Source organism: Delphinus delphis, chromosome 8 (genome assembly GCF_949987515.2).
Source record: "Delphinus delphis chromosome 8, mDelDel1.2, whole genome shotgun sequence".
NCBI lineage: Eukaryota > Metazoa > Chordata > Mammalia > Artiodactyla > Delphinidae > Delphinus > Delphinus delphis.
In genome coordinates, this window is record NC_082690.1 from 56,924,450 (window position 1) to 56,945,535 (window position 21,086).

At 41.3% G+C, this 21,086-nt stretch overlaps 1 protein-coding gene across 1 annotated transcript in view; it reads right to left on the reverse strand.

Annotated features, from left to right (window-relative positions):
- Positions 1 to 445: 445 nt before the first annotated feature.
- UVRAG (UV radiation resistance associated) overlaps positions 446 to 21,086 on the reverse strand; it is a 363,917-nt gene continuing 343,276 nt past the window's right edge. The window contains 1 exon segment of the mRNA XM_060018254.1: positions 446 to 3,969. Within this exon segment, the coding sequence (XP_059874237.1) occupies positions 3,267 to 3,969 (703 nt within the window). The 3' untranslated portion in view covers positions 446 to 3,266.

The window sequence follows — 21,086 nt, forward strand, 5'->3', positions numbered from 1 at the left end:
CCTTGCCTCTGGGCTTTGCCCATGCCGTTCCCTCCATCTGTAATGTGAAATCTTATACATCTTTCATCTGTATTACCTCCACGACCCTTTCCTGATCCTTGAGGCAGAACAGCTTTCTCTGAATTCTGTAGCATGGCTATACATTTCTCCATCATAGAATTTATCACACTGAATTATACTTAATTGTTAATATACTTATGCCACCCTTCCCCCCACAACTGGAGAATGTGGCAGAGGTCAAGGCTTATTAATCTTTGTATAACCTTGTTTAGTCCAGTCCCTTGCAAAGAGGGAGAGAGCTAGCTCAGTAAATGCGGAATGGCTGGCTGACTGTTTAAGAATGAGGTTTTCATAGTTAACTCAGCTTTAGTATGAAATTCAAAACAGTGAAGACGACAGGACTCAAACATAGCAGGGAAGTAACATACACTTTTACTCTCAAAATAAATACTAATCAATTTTATTTTATAAATACAGATGCTGAGTTTTCTTCCAATTACCAACAGATCAGTTTCACATGCCATTTATTATTGGTGGTGGTTTAAAAAATTATTTAAATAACTGGTTAGGTCAGGATAAATGGGCACTATTAGAACTGCTAAAAAAATAAAGCTGGATACAATCTTCCAAAACTAATATTCTGGGGGGGAAAAAAATCTCTGGAATTTTTAAAATGGGTAAGGGGAAGTGGAGAGAGAAAACACAAGCAAATATTCATCTGATAACATTTGCCGGCTGTAAAAGTGTCTCAGCTACATGAAAATTGAAAGGGCTCTTAGCAGTTCAGAAATGGATAGGACTGAGTTTTCATTTCAACTTACATTCTCAAAGCAAAAATTACAAAGATTAGTAGGAGATAATACCTCATCCCATATTTGGCCTTGGCCACTTTAAACAGAGGCAAAATGAATTCTGCAGCTTTGGGAAATGTCAGAGTTATTCCCGGAGAATGTAATGCTGTAGGATCTACCCAAGTTTGGCAGAAACTGCAGACATCAAACAAACTCAGTGAAAACTCAAAACCTAAACTAAATAAACCGAAACCTAAGTGGTGTTTTGGGGCACAACATCACTGGACACGGTGTGGATTAGGCAAATGTGCAGGTAACTACTGATCAGTTCTGGCCTACCAGATCACATTCAATGGTGGGGTTCCCTGCTGTGTGGGTCAAAAGCTGTGAAGCCCAGAATCAGGGAGTCCACAAATGGGAGACTGACAGGTGGAACCCCGGAGCTGCAGGCTCTATCTGGCTGTGTGGAATCTGAGATGACACTGTAACTATGGGTGCTCCTGTACGTGGTCCCTCTGCTTGGTGATGCCAGAAGCCGGGCTGGAGGACCTGCATTGAATGCACCTTGTCTTTGAGTTTCGCATGAAGTTTAAAGGTCTCTCCCATATCTGAAGAATCACACGTCACATGTGATTCACCTTCCATGGTTCAATACTAATATAGTCCTTCAAAACCTCTTTTTTTTGGGCTTGGTGGGGGGTAGATGTTACTTCACTGGAGGACCCCACAGCCCAGTCTGATGTACATCCAAGATCATGTCTAGCTCCACCCGTACTGACTCCAAAATGAATGACAGTACTCTGCAAAGAAGCCATGACTCTACAGATGGCTTCCGCTCCAGGTTTGGAGTAGTTCCACCTGTTTAGAGGAGTAAGATGGATTTCTTCAGATCAAGTTAAAACTTTTAATTGCTTGCAGGTTGGGTCTGTCTGTCATACAATGATCTTGTGAGTTCTTTACCTGAAAAATAACAACATGAACTATTCCATTTACCAGTGTAGCTATGTTTATAATTGAGCCCAGGAATGCTTGGACAAAATATGAAAATGGTTATGAAACCTGTGAGTTAAGTCATTATGGAGGACAGATGAGCTACTGCAGAGTACGCCTGTGACGGTGTGTTGCTACACACAATATGTAAACTCAAATGAAGTCAACGGCATTAGCTTAGCTTAGATACAGCCACAGGTTTTGTTCAGGCTAGTGCTGTCACGATGTAACATACGGAGATGTAGGTTCAAGAGGAATTTCAAAGCTGGGGAAAAAAAAAATCAGGTTGAGTGAAGTAAACTCAATTTTTATTCTTTATACAATACACGGATATAAGCATAAAATTTCCTTAAAGAGCTTGCAACCCTGAGGCGATGTCCTTGGGTATATAAAGTATATAGCAATAGCAAATGATATCTGAGCTCCAGGAATGAAAATGTACTTCAAAAACATAATTTAATATTTATGCAATTGCACACATACCGATAGTATTTTATGCCTCATCTAGTCTCTTAATCTAACTACCTCAACTGCCTTGCAGTCTGCACACTGGACAGCCTGACTCTACACATATTTTATCATATACAATGCCTTCCTTTCCAACTGAAATTTAATAAATTAACATGGGGTTTACATATAGGGATTTCTGTATGGTGAGTGTGTTGCCAGAAAGCACACCCAGCTTTTGACAACAGCCTCTGCCCACATAACTGTGGCCCCCAGAGGGAACTGGATGCCATCTGACTATAGTAACCTCAGGGGTCCTTGAGGATCCCCTGGGATCCACCAGAGGTGAGGTCTTCCCTATAATCTGAGGGCTGCAGCAAGGGTATGGCTGACTGGAAGAGGTGGAAGGTAATGGCAACTTCATTAAAGAACCAGCAAATGTGATGTCCTCAGTCGTCAGGATGCACAAGGTATCTACTGTGCAGACGGGGTGACAGCTAGGTTGACTGTGAAGTCTGGGGGCAGGGGCAGGGGCAGGTGGGCCTGGGTATAAGGAGGCCATTGTGCTTCTAACTCATCAACTTAATGGACGGCCAAAGATCCTTCAGTGGATGTTGGAGACCTTTTACTGAATATTCAATTTTCCCAAAGTTTCATAAACTATGGTGAGGGCAAATGCTTATAAGAAACTAAAGATAAATTCATTATATTATTTATATATTATCATCTTCCCTCTGAGGATAACACAGAAGTGTAAATAAAAAAGCAGTCAAATGCCTATAAGGTGACTAGAGCTAGACTTCTGCCTTAAAATAACTGTCAGGCCTGAAAAGCAAATCTTGCAAGCAAAGTCTAACTTTGGCCCACTGATACACAATGATCCTGAGTCCCTCCTTGATTCACAAAGTCTATTTTTCTGAGGAATATCCTCCATTAATATTCATTTTGTGTCATAATTATTACAAAGGGTAACCAGTGCAGCTTTATCCTCATTTCAAGCAGTGACTCTATCCTGGTCCTACCGTCTGTCCGCTCGCTTCACTTATCAGAACTCCTGCGTGGCCGGCGGAAGCTGGATACATTTTCGTTCAGTGCATAGATCCTTCGGGAGAACTCTTCAAATTCTCCCAGAACTTGTTCGTCACACTCCACTGCCACGGCACTGTCCACAGGGATGCAGTTAAATGCTTCCAGCTGATCGCCTGAGGTGAAGCCTGTGGCTTCCATGCCGATGATCTCTTCTGCTTGCTCCACGGTACAGCAGAGCTCGGCTTCGGAGACCGGGTGGAACCCCCCTGGAAGCTGGGCGCTGGAGGAGCCGGCCTGCTCGCTGGGCAGGAGGGTGCCGTTGACTGTGGCTGGAGGCCCCGGGAGGGCTTGTCCCTGTTCCTGGCTAGTGTTCACACTCCCATGGCCTCCACTGAAGCTGTCACTCAGATCTACCCCTTTTTTCTTGTTTTCTTTGGAGAAGTCCAAGGAGGTGTCCAAGGAGGAAGACAGAGATGTTGTCTTTCTCTCAGATTCTCCCGTGGAGGGGACGGTGGTCACAGGCTGGGCTAATGCTGAGCTGTAACTGGGGGGAGGGGTTTTGTACTGGAGTCTCTCATTCTCTGAGCTGGCCCGTTTCCGGTGTCCTTTGTCTGGTGAAGGCATCCCCCCAGAGAAGCCTACATCTACACCCCCAAATACGGAGCTTTGTCTCTTTGGAACAGGGATTGCACTGGAGGTGTGATGTCTGTCGCTAGAAGACAAACAAAAATGAGAAGTTACTTTCAACTTCAGAACTCAGCTTAAACCTTCTGGATCCAGAGATAGGAAATAACATATTTAGGTTTGAGATAATACAAATTGATAATACTCAACCTTAGTATTAATTTTAGTGTCCAAATACAAAATGCAACATAAAGTATTCTGAGTTCAGCATTGGGAACTTCCTTTAAGAAGGATACAAGATATACGGAAATATATGCAGAGGGTAGGGCGGGGGGTAGAGACAATGTCATATGGGGAGGGGTCGAGGCAACTGGAGGGACTGGATCTGGAAAGAAAAATATATGAGGATGTGATCAACTTCTTATGTCTGAAGGGCTACCAATATCTTATTCTTGTTTTTAATATTCAAGTCTTATTTTACCTTCATAAAGCAGGTATCCTCATTTGACAGAGAACTTCAATGACTTGCCCACAATAACCTCAGCGAGGCAGGGGTGAGGCTGGACTAAAACCCATGACTCATAGCTCAATGATCAATAGCTTTTCCAATACCCAAATGCTAACTGCCTTGCATGAGATAAGTGGCAGAGAGAGGACCAAGGAGATGTGTGTGTGTGTGTATGTGTGTTCAACGAAAAATTAACTTGGGAAATGACCTCTCCTTTATAACGCTAGTCACACACACTTTACAATACTTGGTCTTCAGTACCTTCCTTCAAACTTGATTTACTTCTCAGGAGGATACTTTTGGGCCAGCAATAATAATCCCTGTTTGGCTACCCAAAGCATTATAGTTTCTGAAGTTATTTCATATACATCATTTCACTTGGTCCTCACAGAAACCCCATCAAGAAAGCAGGGTATACGTTATTACTCTTAAGTCTGAAATAATAAATAATAATTAGTTAATGGAAATAGAGTACCCAGACTCTGGAAATGATAGTCAGTTTGTAAGCTACGCTAGTGAAGCCGCCTCTGGAGTACTAATCACAGTTCTAGACATCATACTTGGCTGACGCTAGTCAGCTTCAATACAACTATATGAACAAACTGGGTCCAGAGACAGAGGGAGGTGCAAACACAAGATCCATCTGACTGGTGTTCTTCAGATGAGGAAACACACACAGAGAAGTGGCTTGCAAAAACAAGTACCAGGCAGGAGCAGAGGTTAGACTTAAAACTATAGCTATCCAACAAATAGCTGCTACATGTGCCAGGCCTTGAGGAGGGGAAACAGATGTGAGACATGCTGGCCCTGCCTCTGAGGAGCTTCCAATCTTGCAGTAGAAAGACATCCACAATTACTGAAATAATACATTTTCAAATTACAGTCATGGTAAGTGCACTGAGAAAGAAGAAAGGATCTCGGGTTCCTTCTACCTGTGTCTACAGCCCCAAACCTTAAGCCAGCTCCTGCCCCCTCTCCTCTCAGATCTCTCTTGATGCTCGACTATCCCTGTGGTCTAAGCAAAGGTTCGTCAAGCTTCTTGAGGAAAGGCAACCAAAAGGCTTCTTCTAATCCATGTGCCCATCAGGCTCCCTTGCTTGGCTATGAGTGTTGGTGCCAAGAGCGATTTCCTAATTAGGGGTGCTCACTGGGGCACACACAGAACCAGGCAAGTAGACTAGTAAATTACTGTTTTTAGTTCTCAAGAAAAACTAAGCAGAGCAAAACTTGTTGGCCTTAATCTGGGTTTTCAGTTAATATGTTGTCAAAACTCACAGTAATGGGGTAAGCTGCACATTTTGGCCAGTCTTCTTGTTTTCACTGCTACTTGCTGACAAGTGTCCCTCTCTACATGATTCTGCAGGGGCCCTAGGTAATCAAACCAAAACAGCATCAGCACCACCCACAGACAGCCTATTCTGGGCAGACAGGCCACGCTTTCAGCTGCCACCACAGCCCATGAGGGGTGGGAAGCGCCAGGTAAACCCGCCCGGAACGCTGAAGGTGCTATTGCTGGCACGGGACCACAGGCCAGGTGCTTAACCACTTACGGCTACGAAGGGTGAATGACTTGACACCCTCCCTGCTGCCACCCAACCTATAGCTTTAACCCGCCCAACCTATAGCTGAGCTCTGGGTCTGGGGTGTTACCCCTATTTTTTTAATTTAATTTTTAAAATTTTATATTGGAGTATAGTTGATTTACAATGTTGTTAGTTTCAGGTGCACAGCAAAGCGATTCAGCTGTACATATACATATGTCCATTCTTTTTCAGATTCTTTTCCCATATAGGTTATTACAGAATGTTGACTAGAGTTCCCTGTGCATCAACAGTAGGTCCCTGATGACGTTACTCCTGTTTCGATGCATGGATTCAAAGGCTTTTGTGAGATGGAGACTTTGGCATTTGCTGACATCCTGATCCTGGGATCTTACCCAGTTTTCCTGGATTTTTATGAGAACCCGGGTAATGACAGTATCAAATACAATTTAGAAAACCTAAGAAACAGTAAAACGTTCCCTCTTAACGGTAAGAAGATGAGGTATTACGGAGACAAATAAGGAAGTCTACATATCTAACGTTTACCCTACAGTCACACACTGTCTTTTTTTCCCATTTGCAGCTATGTGCCATGAAACCTTTCAAAAATTTTTATTAGTCTTTCTTATAATCTTTTTTGTTTTTGTTTTTTTGCAGTATGTGGGCCTCTCACTGTTGTGGCCTCTCCCGTTGCAGAGCACAGGCTCAACGGCCATGGCTCATGGGCCCAGCTGCTCCGCGGCATGTGGGATCTTCCTGGACCGGGGCACGAACCCGTGTTCCCTGCATCGGCAGGCGGACTCTCAACCACTGCGCCACCAGGGAAGCCCTAGTCTTTCTTATAATCTTAAAAAAAGTTGAACAAGAAAGGTATTTTCCCTTTTTTTATTAAAAAAATTTTTTTTAATTTTTAATCTTATATTGAAGTATAGTTGGTTAACAATGTTGTGATAGTTTCAGGTGTACAGCAAAGTGATTCAGTTATACATATACATGTATCTATTCATTTTCCAATTAAAAAATGTATTTTCTTGATAACTTTGGGCCATCAGTATTAACATGTCTTACTAACTATGACATAGTAGAGAGACTATGGGTCTTTCAGGGGCGTGTTTCTGAATCAGGGATCTGAGTCCGAGTTCTTAAGTCTGCACTCAGGCTTTTCTGTGTCCTCTCTCACTGTCAGGCTGTCACGTGTGGCCAAAGTCAGCGCTCTTGCCTGTGAGCGCTTCTCCTTTTTTGACATTTGCTTCTAATTTGCTGTGTTCTTGTAAAGTAGATGTCTTGAGAATTGTGTGCAAAGCAAGAGTAAACAGGATTTGAGTGATGGACCAGCAGATATCCTGGGCATAATATGCTTTATTATATGAGTTTTGTAACATTAGTTTTGGCTGCTCAGAATTAATTTTTTATTACTTCCAGAATCTTAGCAATGTTCCAAATTTTTAAGATAGCTGAGGTCTAAACAGCTCAAGTGCTGAATGACTGCATTAAAATATATACAAACACACATGCATTTTTAATTATTATAATAATTTATACTCCCTGGAAAACTAAAAAATATAAACCATATTAAAAAATAAAAATCACTCAAAAGCCTATTACCCATCAAATAACCATTATTTGGATATTTTCCTTTCAGACTTTGATTTTATATATGTGTGTTTAATTTAAAAAAGACACAAAACCAAACAAACAAAAACCAAAATGAAAGCTGTGTTTGCAGTATATATATACAATTCTGTATCCTGTTGTTGGAAGTTATTCAAACCTCTTGGTAAACAATTCTAAATGGCTACTCCATTGAATGGAATATCATAACTTAATCATTTTCTTATTTTTGTGGATTTAAGATATTTCTGAAGTTTTACTATTAAAAAACAAACTATTGTATTTCTGTATAAAAACATAATGCATAGATTTTTTTTTGGTTTTGTTCTTTTTGTTGTTTTGTTTTGTTTTGTTTTTTGCAGTACGCGGACCTCTCACTGTTGTGGCCTCTCCCGTTGCGGAGCACAGTCTCCGGACGCGCAGGCTCAGTGGCCATGGCTCACGGGCCTAGCCGCTCCGCGGCATGTGGGATCTTCCCGGACAGGGCCACGAACCTGTGTCCCCTGCTTCAGCAGGCGAACTCTCAATGACTACGCCACCAGGGAAGCCCAAGGCATAGATTTTTAATAAAATAATTCTGACTTTCATATTTAATAGAAGGTTTCTAGAAGGAATCTTCATTACACGTTTTGGTATTAGTTAAATTCTTACAAGAAAAATAGGAACATTATACCTCTATTATTGCCTAAAAAGAGAAAGGTAGCGGGCTTCCCTGGTGGCGCAGTGGTTGAGAGTCCGCCTGACGATGCAGGGGACACGGGTTCGTGCCCCAGTCTGGGAAGATCCCACATGCCGCGGAGCGGCTAGGCCCGTGAGCCATGGCCACTGAGCCTGCGCGTCCGGAGCCTGTGCTCCGCAATGGGAGAGGCCACAACAGTGAGAGGCCTGTGTACCGCAAAAACAAACCCCAAAAAACCCCAGAAAGGTAGCAATTAAAAAGGCAAATGATTGATAGATTAAAAAAGAATGCCCAGAATGTTTCAAGATTCTTTCTGTCTGATTACAGTCTGGCTTCATAATTATTTTATCTAGATGGAAGAAGAGGTTGAAATGCCTAGATTTACTAATTATTAAGACCAATTTTTAAAGGCAATTAACAATTTACTTATCAAATGGAATTAGTACAGTATTTAAATAGTGATGAATAACTTACAGGGAATTTCTACTCTTAGAGACAACCAGAGTAAACCTGAGTGTTCTGGGGAGGAGTGGATGCAGCAGGAAATGTAGCAGCATTTCTTTATCCTCCACTTCAGCCCAGGGTCCCTATGTTCTAAGGCACTAGATATGGGGGCAAAGAGCCTGAGGTTTAGCAACGGGACTGAGTCCCCCAGTTCACTGCACACATTCTTCTCATCAGCTGTTTGCCTTGAATGGATGCCCCTCCTAGCTTGGCTTAGGTCCAAACTGGAAACATGACATCTGGGGTTTAATGCTGCAATTAAAAGGAATTTATTAAAAAACAACCCAAAGATATTGTAATTACAAATTTACTAGGCCACGGTTTAGTAAAACAGGGCATAGGTCATTGAATAACTGAACCACATTGGGGACTGTTAAATTACTTAATAATAAGCCTTTTTGCTACAAGTAAAAAAGGATATCCTAGGATCCCAACAATAGCATGGTGAGGGAGAAGGCAAGTGGCTTGGAGTTTAGAGGTCAAGGAGGACAGTCGGGTTTAAATTTGGCTTCTTTGGATCAAGTCTTCCTTGATCTCTCTAAATTAAGGTCATTAATTTCTTTTTCATTCTGTCCTTATTTACTGCAGTCAGTTACCTTTTGTTATCTCTTCAGCTATATCTGGAGATACCTGGAGATGGTGGTGGTGATGAGAAAGGATGCTCAAACTTCTGGATCGGCAACTGTGATCCTGTTTATTTGGAGTTATAACTTAAGGTCGAACTCACCACTTGCTAGTTATATGACTGTAGGCAGTCACTTATCTTCTCTGTGCTCTAGTTTTCTTCTTTGTAAAATAGATTATTGGACTCTGGTAAGGATTAAATAAAATAACACACTTCAAATCCTTGGCAGAATGCCTGGCATATATACCGATGGCAGTAGTAGCTGTAATTGTGGTTGCTGTCGTTATTATTTGCTTCCGTGGGCTCTGGATTCCAAAAGTATTAGCCTCATTTTACAGAAGAGGTAACTGAGGCTCAAAGACATTAAGGTCTTAGACGGAAACACATGGGAACAGGTAGCAGAGGAACGACCAGAATCTAGATCTCATTCCTTCTACTGTTTCCTCCTATACAGAATAATGTTTATAGCAGGAACAAACTCAGAGCTCCTCCCCCCCCCTCCCCCGCCATCTCCACTCCTGCCCATCAGGGAGCTGCCTGCCAGAAGATAAGGAGTCAAGGCAAGTGTAAAAGAGTTTGGGGGGAGAAAGTACTAAATCAAAAGGTTTATTCTGCCCAATGTGAAACTTCATTCCAGCTTTTTCCTTTTTCCTGAGGACATGGGGTGGGAAAGGCTTTGAATCAAGTGGAAATGCTCAACTGCCTCTATTTACACGATCTACCAAATGCTGAGGGACTAGAAGAGCTTCCCAGAATCCTTTGAGGTACATTCCAATTGTCCCCAAACCTCTGATGTGTCATTTTTCTTTATGAATTTAGCTTCAGGGAGAGGGAATTTTTATAAGAGGGAGAATTTCTCTGCTTCCCCAACCTAAAAGAGGAGGACCCTGTTCAGCACTTCTATAACCATTATACGAATACCTCGCCATGAAGCCAGCCCAACCCGGGAGACAGCAGAACCAGTTCATTCCACTCCACTATCCTTGCCCCACCACTCTCTCCCCATCTTCCTTTTCTGTTGGTTTTACTTCCCGAAGCTATAGCTTCTTTTTACAGAAAAGGGACTGGGAGAGGGGAAACCAAGTGAGAAAGCACTGGTCCAAAATGTGTTCCCATTTCCACATCTCCCATATATAATATTCCAGACCTTCACTATAGCTCCGCCATTATAAAATATGGGAGACGGGTGGAGCACTTGACTACCCCGAACCTATGTTTCCTCTCCTGTGAAGTGGGTATATCCATCTAACGGCTGTTGCAGTCAGGATTAAATAAAATATACAAGGAAAATTCTTAGTACAATGAGTAGGTACTCCATAAATTATTAATAATAAAACAATAGCAACTAACATTTATGAAGTACTAGGGAATAAGTAATCTGTTAACAGCTTTATACATGGTCTCATTTCATCCTCACATCTCTATGAAGTATACATCCTCATTTTACAGATGAAGAAACTGAGGCACAGAGGTTAGGTAACCTGCCTAAGATCACAAAGCAACTAACTGTGCTTTAACAGAGGGAGTCTGACTGAAAAATGTTAATTTCCTTCTCTCTCCCAATCCATAGGACTGGCCACCAAAACACACTCTACTTCTATTTGAGGGAGGAGTGAGAATCAGAATAATACTTTTTAGGTCAAGTGGCTTGATACCTTTTCCTTCTCTTCTCTTCTTGCCTACATTAAGTTTGTGTGGCATTTTTACTTCCTAAGACTTGTTATGCTGTTAAAAGAACGTTAATGCATTCTAAGTATCAATTATGAACAGAAATACATTCTGCCATGGAATGATATGAATGTGAAGACTTAGGGAAAAGTGAAATAAAGAGAAAATGTAAAGATTTCCCACCTCAAGAGAGTTCTTCAAGCTGGAGTGAAGTTTTAGCTCTTTGAAAACTTTTTTTCCCCTCTGTTCTTGTTCAGATTCACTTGTGCTTGTTTTATCTGTCTACAACCAGGTCTCACACTGTAAAGTATTAGGAAGGAGTACAATTCACAGTCTCAAATATGTGTCTTTCCCTCCTACAAAATGTTTCCTCTGAGGAACATTACTAGATCACAGCTGGTCAAAATGCTATATCTTGATTGTCTGGATCCTGGCCAAAATCTACAGCCACAACTCAGTGGAATAAGAATACTTAAAAAGAAGGGAAAAAAACAACAACCCACACTTTTAAATAACATTTGATCTTCTTCTTTCTCCCCCTTGTAGCAAACTATGACCTCATGGCAGTGAGACATCTACATGGAGGTGTTTAAGTTGGTTTACAGCCATTAGAAATGTTTGAAGCTCTAGGTACTACTCTGCGCCAATAGCATGTCAACTCTGCTAAAAAGCAATAATAGTTTCTCACCTTCTTAAAGATTACTGCTTAAATAATGCAGAGCAACGACAGGGCTGCACAGAGTGCCAAAAGCAGGTTGCCAAGGCGAAGCTGAGGCAGAATTACGTCTTTTGGCAGCTGAGAAATTACAATATAAAGTTAGTTAAAAAAAAAAAAAAGACAACCCATAAATTAGGCTACTAACCTCTTTGAAAATCCAGCAAAGGTTGGGATTTACCTTTCTCCTTTTTCTATCTCAGATCAAGTAGAAGCACACAGCCTCCTTTTGGAAAAGCCAAATTGAACAGCTAGATCTTATCTCCCAGGAGGTAGCTGGGGGTTAATAGTTTTAAGCATGCAGAATCTTGGCCAAAGGCAAGCAATCTAAAGGTCTCTCACCATTACAGATAAGTGAAAGTGCTTAATCTGTGCCCTGGATGTTAACAAAAACAAGAAACAAAATAAAAATAGAAACAATCTTGGCCCAAAGCACAGGCTAAAATCTGTGCCAATGGTCACTTTTCCCCTGGGCTCCGCTTAGAAGTTTTCTTGCCAAAGCCTGACTAAATAGAAACAGAGTTTAAAAAGGAATAACTGAACAAGGGAGCCTTTAGATTTTATTTAAACTGAGTTCTGATGGAGAGACGAATTTGTGAAAGAGAAAATTCCACAGGCAAAGGATAAAACAAGCAAGCTGAAGAAATCCATTTCCCCAGACTCTGTGATGTGAGGGCCTCCGTGGTCCTGGGCAACAGGGCCCACCTTGGAAAAGAAAGGTCCCAGCACACGCTATGAACAGAGGCTGAAGGGGTTCCCACAGCATGGAGGGGGTTCCCACAGCATGGAGCCCACCTGGAAGCCAGCTTGGTTCCTTCAAGGCTGAGTTCCCTGGGATTAGGGAATAGAGAGTGATCCTCCAGGGAGACAGAAGGTCTCAGGAGCTGGCAGGTCAACCACTTCACCCATCAGCTTTCCGTTTAAGAAATCTTCACACAAATTTAACGTACTGAAATCACAGCCAGGCAAGGCAACAAACATTATAAGGACTGTAACATGGTCTGCAGAAACAGAAAGAGATGCCAGGAAGGATACCTGATGACCCCTCGGAGTGTCTAGATAGCACCTGAAACATGGGAGTGATAAAGTGTTTATGCTGAAACTAGAAAAAAAAAAACAAACGACCTTTGCCAGGGAAACCAGAGGAATAGCAATGTCACAGCCCAGCCCCAGAAAGAACTTGATAGGGAAATTTAAACCTTGGTCAGAATTTAAAAAGTAGACTTGCAGAGAGAGCTATAGGAAGCTTTAGACTCCAGAGGCCAATGACAGAATCTATGAAATTAAGTTTTTGAAAGACACTGCTAAAGCTGAACCACCATCACATTTCTAAGAAGCCCTGACAGGAACCGAACCATGGGGCCTTAGTTGTTTGCTTTAAAAGAAAAAAGGATAGCTCTGCCACCATTTTCAGAGATGCTGGAGGCCTTTGGAAGAAATGCTTAAATGACAGTTAGCCATCATTTAATCACTGCTTAGAGACTGTGGGACTTCAGGGACAATGTCTCGGGAACCTTATTTTTTGTAGCCCTCTGTACTACTGCAAGAGGTGCAGTATAAACTGTATGTATATTAACAGAACATATTAACAAATTATTTACTCCCTCATTTAAATATATAGTGAGTGTCTATGCACAAGGCACTGTGCACTAGACTCTGGGGATACAATAGTGATTGGAAAAAGCCATGGTTCCTGCTTCTGTGGCGGTTATAAGTGGGAGAGGATAGACATTTGTCACAGAATTATATATATAAATGCAAAATGACAACCTCTGACACATGCTATGCCACTAACCCAGCAGAGGCCAAGATTCGAAGGGCTAGTAGACTTCTTCACCAGGTAAAGAGTGGGTGGGTGGGTGGGTGAGAGCATCCAGGCAAAAGGAATAGCATATGTCAAGAGAGAGAACGTTTGAGGACCCTAAAGGTCATCTAGTGAAGAGTAGCACGGCAGAAGATAAAGCTGAAGGGGAAAACAAGGTCTAGACCCTGCAGAAGCCCAGAGGCCATGTTTAGCATTTTTCTCTTTATTTAAGTCATTAAAGTGTTTTAGGCTAGGGTGTGTGTGTGTGTGTGTGTGTGTGTATCTAGGGGGGTAAGGAGAGAAGGAAAGAGACTGATTAATTTGTATTTTGACAGGTACACTCTCACTGAAGCTGGAGAACAGAGTGGAGGGGGTCTGGAGCAGATGCTGGGGGACCACAGGCTGTGCAGTAGTACAGGTGAGAGATGATGGAGGCCTGGGCCAGAGTGGAAATGTATAGATACAGGCAAATAGACATATTAGGGGAAATCAGCAGAGGCTGTGAAGGTTGGATATGGGGGTAAGAGGGAAAGGGAGGAACCAGCTGCCTTCCTGGCCAGCGTAAAAGAATGGATGGAGATTCCATTTGCTGAAAACAGAGCACTGGAAGACCATGAGGCTTGTGATGGCTGGGGTGGAAGACAGGAAGAAAAAAACAAGGGCACACAGAATGTGCTGTGAAAAGGTCCAGGAGGCAATCTGAATAGAGGTCTGATATCGGAAAAGAGATCTGGGCTGAAGATTTACACTGTGCTTCCTTTCAATGTGGGTGATAATTAAAATGATAGTTGTAGATAAGATCACTGGGCAAGGGTGGTGAAGAAAAAAATCAGAGAAAAGAGGGCTAAGGACTGAGCCTGAGGAGCTCCAGTCTTTTATGATGAGGTAGAAGAAGAGGAGCCTGCAAATGAGATAAGGAGCCGTCAGAGGAATGAAGAAAAATAGGGGAGGGTTATAATAATAGGATTCCTTTTCTGGAACCACAAGATGCTAAATGATCCCTGTATAAAACATTTTATTTTTAACATAGTTATAAGAGAGGCTGTACAGGGTGATGGTTAAAGTAGAGGCCCTAAAGCTGTTCTGCCTGGGATCAAATCTTAGCTCCTCCACTTGATGGCTGTGTTACATGTAAGTTATTTAAACCTCTCTGTGCTTCAGTTTCCTCATTTGTAAGATGAGAGGGGATAATGGGCCCTAATTCACTTGACTGTTGTGAGGATTAAATGACTTAACTAAATAATCCATTCAAAATGCTTTGGAAGAGTGCCTAGTTTGCAGTAATGGTCATTTGATATTAGCTATAATGACATACTTATTATTATCTATATACAACTGTCCACTACCAGAAGGATTATTGAACAAGCATCATATAAAACGACCTTTAACAACTCCAAAGTTGAAACAGAGCTTAAACTCAAAGATCATACTGAAGCAGCCAGTGGTAATTTCTAATTCTGCAAAGCCCTGACAGTTTGTTTTTTGTTTGTTTGTTTGTTCTTTTGGCTGCGTTGGGTCTTTGTTGCCACGCGCAGGCTTTCTCTAGTTGCAGGAAGCCGTGGCTACTCTTCGTTGTGGTGTGTGGGCTTCTCATTGTGGTGGCTTCTCTTGTTGTGCAGCATGGGCTCTAGGCACGTGGGCTTCAGAGATTGTGGCGCGTGGGCTCAGTAGTTGTGGCACATGGGCTTAGCTGCTCTGCAGCGGCATGTAGGATCTTCCTGCACCAGGACTCGAACCCATGTCCTCTGCATTGGCAGGCAGATTCTTAACCACTGCCCCACCAGGGAAGCCCCGCCCTGACAGTTTTTGATGGGCCAAGACCATATCTCTACAGCCTTCTTGAAACTTACTATAGTGTTTTAGATCTAGAAAAATGCTTATCTGCTGATACTTAGCACACGCTAAAGAATTCCTCCTGAAAAAGAGGCTTCTTAGAACATGATATCTCCCGTCCATTCACTTAAGCATGATCATCTTCCAAAGCCCAATTCAAGTCCTACCTCCTTTGTTAAAGCCTTCTTCAACCATATGCCAATTTAAAGTGTGCTCTCTGAACTCTGAACTCCTCGATCAATACTTGTAATTATATTATCCAACTGATGCTTAATATCATCACTTGTATTTCAACAAGTATTTCAGTTAGATATTACTGACATCCACATTCACTGCCCTGGCAGTCTGCTAGGCACTGGGAATAAAGAGGCTTATAAGATAAGGTTTCTATCATTAAAGAGTTTCTACTCTAGTAGAGAAGACAGAGTTAGCCAATAACCAGAACACCATGGTGCTCTGTACACAGTATATACATTTTGTATAATGGAGGAGGGAGCCAGCAGTCACCTAGAGGACTCAGCAGAGGTGGCTCCCTTTGACTGGCACTTTGAAGCATAAGGGGGAGTCAACCAGGCTGTGTGTGTATATGTAGGGGCAGAGGGGAGTAAGAAATGAAGGGAAGGCTATTTAAGTCAGAATAAAATACAATATGTGTGCAGTCCAACTGTGGAGCCAAGTCTTGTAAGCAGTGTGTGGGAGGGACCTGGTCTTCTATTCCTTGAAATCCACTGCTCCACTTCCCAATCTAATGTAGTACAGAGTATACAGCAGATGCTAAGTGGATATATTTGTTTTATGAATAAGTGGATTTGATTAGTTGCACCCAAAAGGAATAATTTATGTTATTTTTCTTTTGGCAATGTGTTGAGAAACAGTTGATATAAAAGTAAAAAAGAAGTAAAAAAAGAACACTACAGGGTTACTTATAACATAAAGAACAAAACTTTCTAAAGATACAGTTATAGTAAGTCTAAATGATGAACTATTATGCAGCCACTAAAATGATGCTAAAATTTTTGTAACGTCATTCGTAAAAGGCTTAAGATATGATAGACAAAAAAGCAGCATATACAACTGCGAGGACTGTGCTTCAGCGCTATAGCTACTAGTCACACGGTACTGAGTACCTGCAAGGTGGCCAGCTGGATTTGAGATGTGCTATAAATGTAAAGTATACACCGGATTTAGACAGTTTAGTATAAAAAATGGAATGTGAAATATTTTGTTAATAGTTAAAATACTGATTACATTTTAATATTTTATTGGAATTAAATAAAAACTATAATTAAAATTAATTTACCTATTCCTTTTTAGCTTTTTTCAATGTGGCTGCCAGAAAATGTAAGTTTCTATATATGTGGATCAGACTGTATTTCAGGGCTGGTATAGATGACATGATCTCAACTGCATAAGAAACACACAGAAAACTGACTAACTTAACAGTGGTTTCGCTCCCTGGATTATAGGGCTATTGTTTTCCCCTCGTCTGTATATTTTTACGTTTTCCAAATTTTATTCATTGATAATCAAAAGGAATGACGAGAGAGAGACAAGGCACAAATAAAAACGGAAAAAGACCTCAATTTGGTTCAAAGACTTGGTTGCTGGAGGTTGAGAAAAGCAGCCCAGGGATGCCCAAATGACTTTCTCACTGATGGAGGGTTAGCACACAAAGGATGTTGGCCAGCTGTTCTCCATCCTGACTGGGGACAGAAAAAAGCGGAAATGGGTGTTAACCGCAGAAGGGGGCCTGTAAGTTAAATATAGGGAAGAATTTCCTGAAGCGAGGGTGTTTAAACTCTGGAATGAGTTATGGAAGGAGCCTCGTCCCCCAAGGTCATTTAAAATACTATAGATACCCATATGCCTTGAGTGTTCCTGTCTGGAGGCAATGAGATGACTTGTCAAGGTTCCGTCTAAAATAGCTGTCTTAGAGTAAATAACTCCAATAAAACTTTCTTTTTCATTTATTTTTGACCAGGCTTCACTTTTCCTATTAAGGATGCCAGCCTGCAAGGAGCACTCTGAAAGGCAAGCCCATATGATACAGCTACCTTAAGTAGTGCTCTTGAGACTTCAAACACAATGTCATTTGATCTAAATTTAAAAACCAACGTCAGCTAGACAACAGGGTTTTTAAGTCCCTCGGGGGTCACCTGCTAGAGACTAGTTCTGAATTCAGCATGAGCAAATGATGGAGGGAAGGAGAGAAGATAGATCTGCTTTTAAAAAGTAAGGCTTTAAAAAAATGTTAATGCTGGATAGGGTCTCATTTTCACAGGTGGATGGTTTGCCTTAAGAGCTGAATTATTATATCACTACCTTCTGGTTTTATAGAAAGACTGGCTCACTTGCTCTAGATTTTCATTATTTTTAACTGACTGAAAAAGCCCATTTTCTTAACATGTGTCAAAATTCTTAGCTCCTTTCTTTCTTATTCGTTTGTTCATTCAAAAAAGCTTGATCGAGTTTTATTCTATTTATAGAAAGGAATAGAGAACTAGATCAGAAATAGGTCAGCAGAAATACTACCTAGAGATTTTACCACTGAAATGATATGACCTTACATAAAGCCACTAGTTGCTTCTCGCAAAGTCGCATCATTAAACGCTGGAGGGAATCAGAAGTATCCCAGCAAGCTGCAGAACAGCCAAGGATACTTCTCCTCAGTTTTCTCACTAAGGTCACTGAAATTCATGCGGTCTCTATAAAAACGGCACACCTGGTCCTAAAACATCAAGTTAAGTTAGTGCAAGGTTGAGCGCCATCATTGTAACGGACTGTCCACTGAAGCCGGGGCTCAGGCTCTTAAGTCCCACACAACAGTGAGACTGAACAACGCATGAGAATATTTTTGCAAGTCTTGTTCTTCAAAATATTTGTCTTATGTACTCATTCAGATTATAAACTAAACAACTGTCAACTAAGCAAAGGCAGGGCAAATCTAACACTTCTGAATTTTCTTTTATCTCTTGAATAGTGCTATATGCAGAGGAGACCCTTAATGAATTGTTAAATGCATGAATAATACTTAATAATATTTTGTATAGTCCTTTTTAGTTTCTAAACCACTTGGACAGACATTATCTCATTTGTTTTGTACAATTATGCTTGGGAAATACAGCTGGTGCTATTAACTCCATTAAAAAAAACTGATACTCAAAAACAGTTTATGAAAATTAAAGGAAAGAGCTGAAGTTGGAGCCTATGTTTTCTGATTCCCAAATTCAGTGCTCTTTCCACTGTTAATTGTGAAGCTTTACAGTCAGTAAAAACTGAACTTAGAATAAAAAATTCCATGTATAAAGCAGGAAAGATGGTTTTGAAATCCTGCTTTTATCATGTCTTATTCTGAGAAAACAAAAACAAAAACATGAAATTCGGGCAAACATATGTTTTAAGCCAACTCATGTGCTTCCCTTAGCTTTCTTGTTTCTTAACCAATGGAGTTGAAACATATACTCAGTTTTGTTTCCTTTGGTCTTAAAGTTTTTAAATTCTTCACTAAGTTTTATGACTCTTATGCGTTTCCTACATCTCTGAAGTAAATGGGGTACAATAAGCAACAAAGAATGTCTTCACCAGACCTGCCTGTCCTGATTTTGAGTGTATTTTTCTGGATTTGACTTTGATGGGCTTTCCTGGAGAAGGTAATAGGTGTTAGAAATTCAGTGGCAGAGAGACAGGAGGGCTGGGGAAGGGCAGAGAAGGAAAAGAATGACCACTAACTAATAAGAGGCAGCCTGGTATGATAAAAAGAACATGCAACTAGGAGTCAGACAACCTGGGTTTCTGGTCCCAGTTCCATCACTTATTATCATGTGATCTTGGCAAATACTTCATATTTCTAAGTCTCAGTTTTCAGACCTGTAATATAGTAATCATCATCCTTGCCCTGCCTCCTTCACAGGGTTGCTAGAAGCTTAAATAAAAACATGGAAAATTCTACAAATAAGAAACTTTTATTTTACATAGCTTCTCACTAGAGGTGAGAGTTACCAAAGAAGGTAGGTACCAAAAAAAGTAGGTAGGCAAATAGATTTGTAGGGTACTTATCTCTAAGGCTTCAGAAGGGTCATATAAAGGACTTGGGGAAAAGTGGAAGGGTGATGGTGAATATTTTGTACCACTAACGTACAAGGCAGCATGAGCCATTATTAAAAATGTGACCAAGAACCATGTTCTATACCTATCTGTAAGGAGAAGACTGTAGATTTTAAGGGAAAAACAAAATACCTATAATAAAGAATGGACTTAATTTTTAAAACAGAGATAATAACTATGATTCTCTTATCTATTACATATTTATAATACTTACCATTTATTGAGTACTACTATGTGCCGGGAAGTATGCTAAGTGTTTACATATTTAATCTTTATATCAACTTTATCAGGTACGCACTATTATCTCCATTTTACAGAGAAATTTAAGCTGAGAGCTTAAACTTGCCTGAAGTCACAGAGACAGTGAGTGGGAGAGTTGGTATTCAAACCTGTAGTCTTACATGCTCTTTACAACTGGGCAACGGCTTCCTACTCTGGCCTACACCCCAGTCTTCACACACCCCAATTCTCCTTGTGCTCCAGGTCCACTAAATGCCATCGTCTTAGTGAAGGCTCGTCCAATTTCACCCACACCCCTCACACCAGGAAGTAAATGACATCCTCAGAATGTTCCAAATAACTTATCCACCTTTCTTCTGTACTCATACTTGCTGCTGTCTATTACATATTGTTTGTTCCTATTTCACTGCCTGCTCATTGCTGCTCAAAAGCCTAGTGGGTAAGACTTGGTGGAGAAGTGAACTTAAGCTACGGAGGGAGGACGTGTTACCTCTGCACCTGCTGAGTGAGTGAATGAATGAGGTAGGACATGAACTGGATCTTGAAGTGAGAGCGACGTTTGGAGAGGGCAGAGGCAGAAGCAGGCGATTCTAGGTGGTGGGAACTTGTCTGAGAAAAGAACTGAGGTCAGAAATGAGCGGGGCATGTCTCGAGGTCAGGTGAGCTGGGGTGAGAGAGGGTGGAGGTGCTGTCCCGGGACCTGCATGCGGGGGCCCCGGCGCACAGCCCATTCACAGCCACACAGCACGTAATCTCTTCCTCTCAGTTCTAAACTTATCGTCTCACTGGCAGCCATCAAGCAGCGCCTTGGGCGTACATTCTCCCCTGACCATAATTCAGCACCAGCATCAGCTGTGCATGCGCTTGTCAACTGGAATCTTGGACCACTTTGTAGTTAGTAGTAAAAGAAAGAAAAAAATGCTATGTTTAAGTGGCATGCTGGTGGCTTTTAACCAAAATATTCAAGAGTACAACCTCTGAGCTGAAATTCTGCTTTTCAAAATTGTGTTGCTTGGCAGTTACAACGAGGTTACTGATCCAAGGATGAGAAAAAGGAGACTTCTTTTGGAAAGGACTAGCATAAAGCGCTGAGAACTGTGCCCCAGGTAACTGCGTTCATGTGGAAAAGGGATAGTTTTAGGATTAATCAGGTAGATGCTTTGATATTAGATAAGAATTCTGTAATGTGAAAGAAAAAAAATCACTTCATTAAAGGAATTTTAATCACATTGTCTTTTCTTTGAAAAGCAAAACAAAACAAGCTGTCACATAACTTTGAAGCTTTTACCATAAGGAGGAATTCAGTGACTGCACTGACCCTCACAGCCAGTTTGAAATCCTCGACACCAAAAGAACATACGGTCCACGAGGGA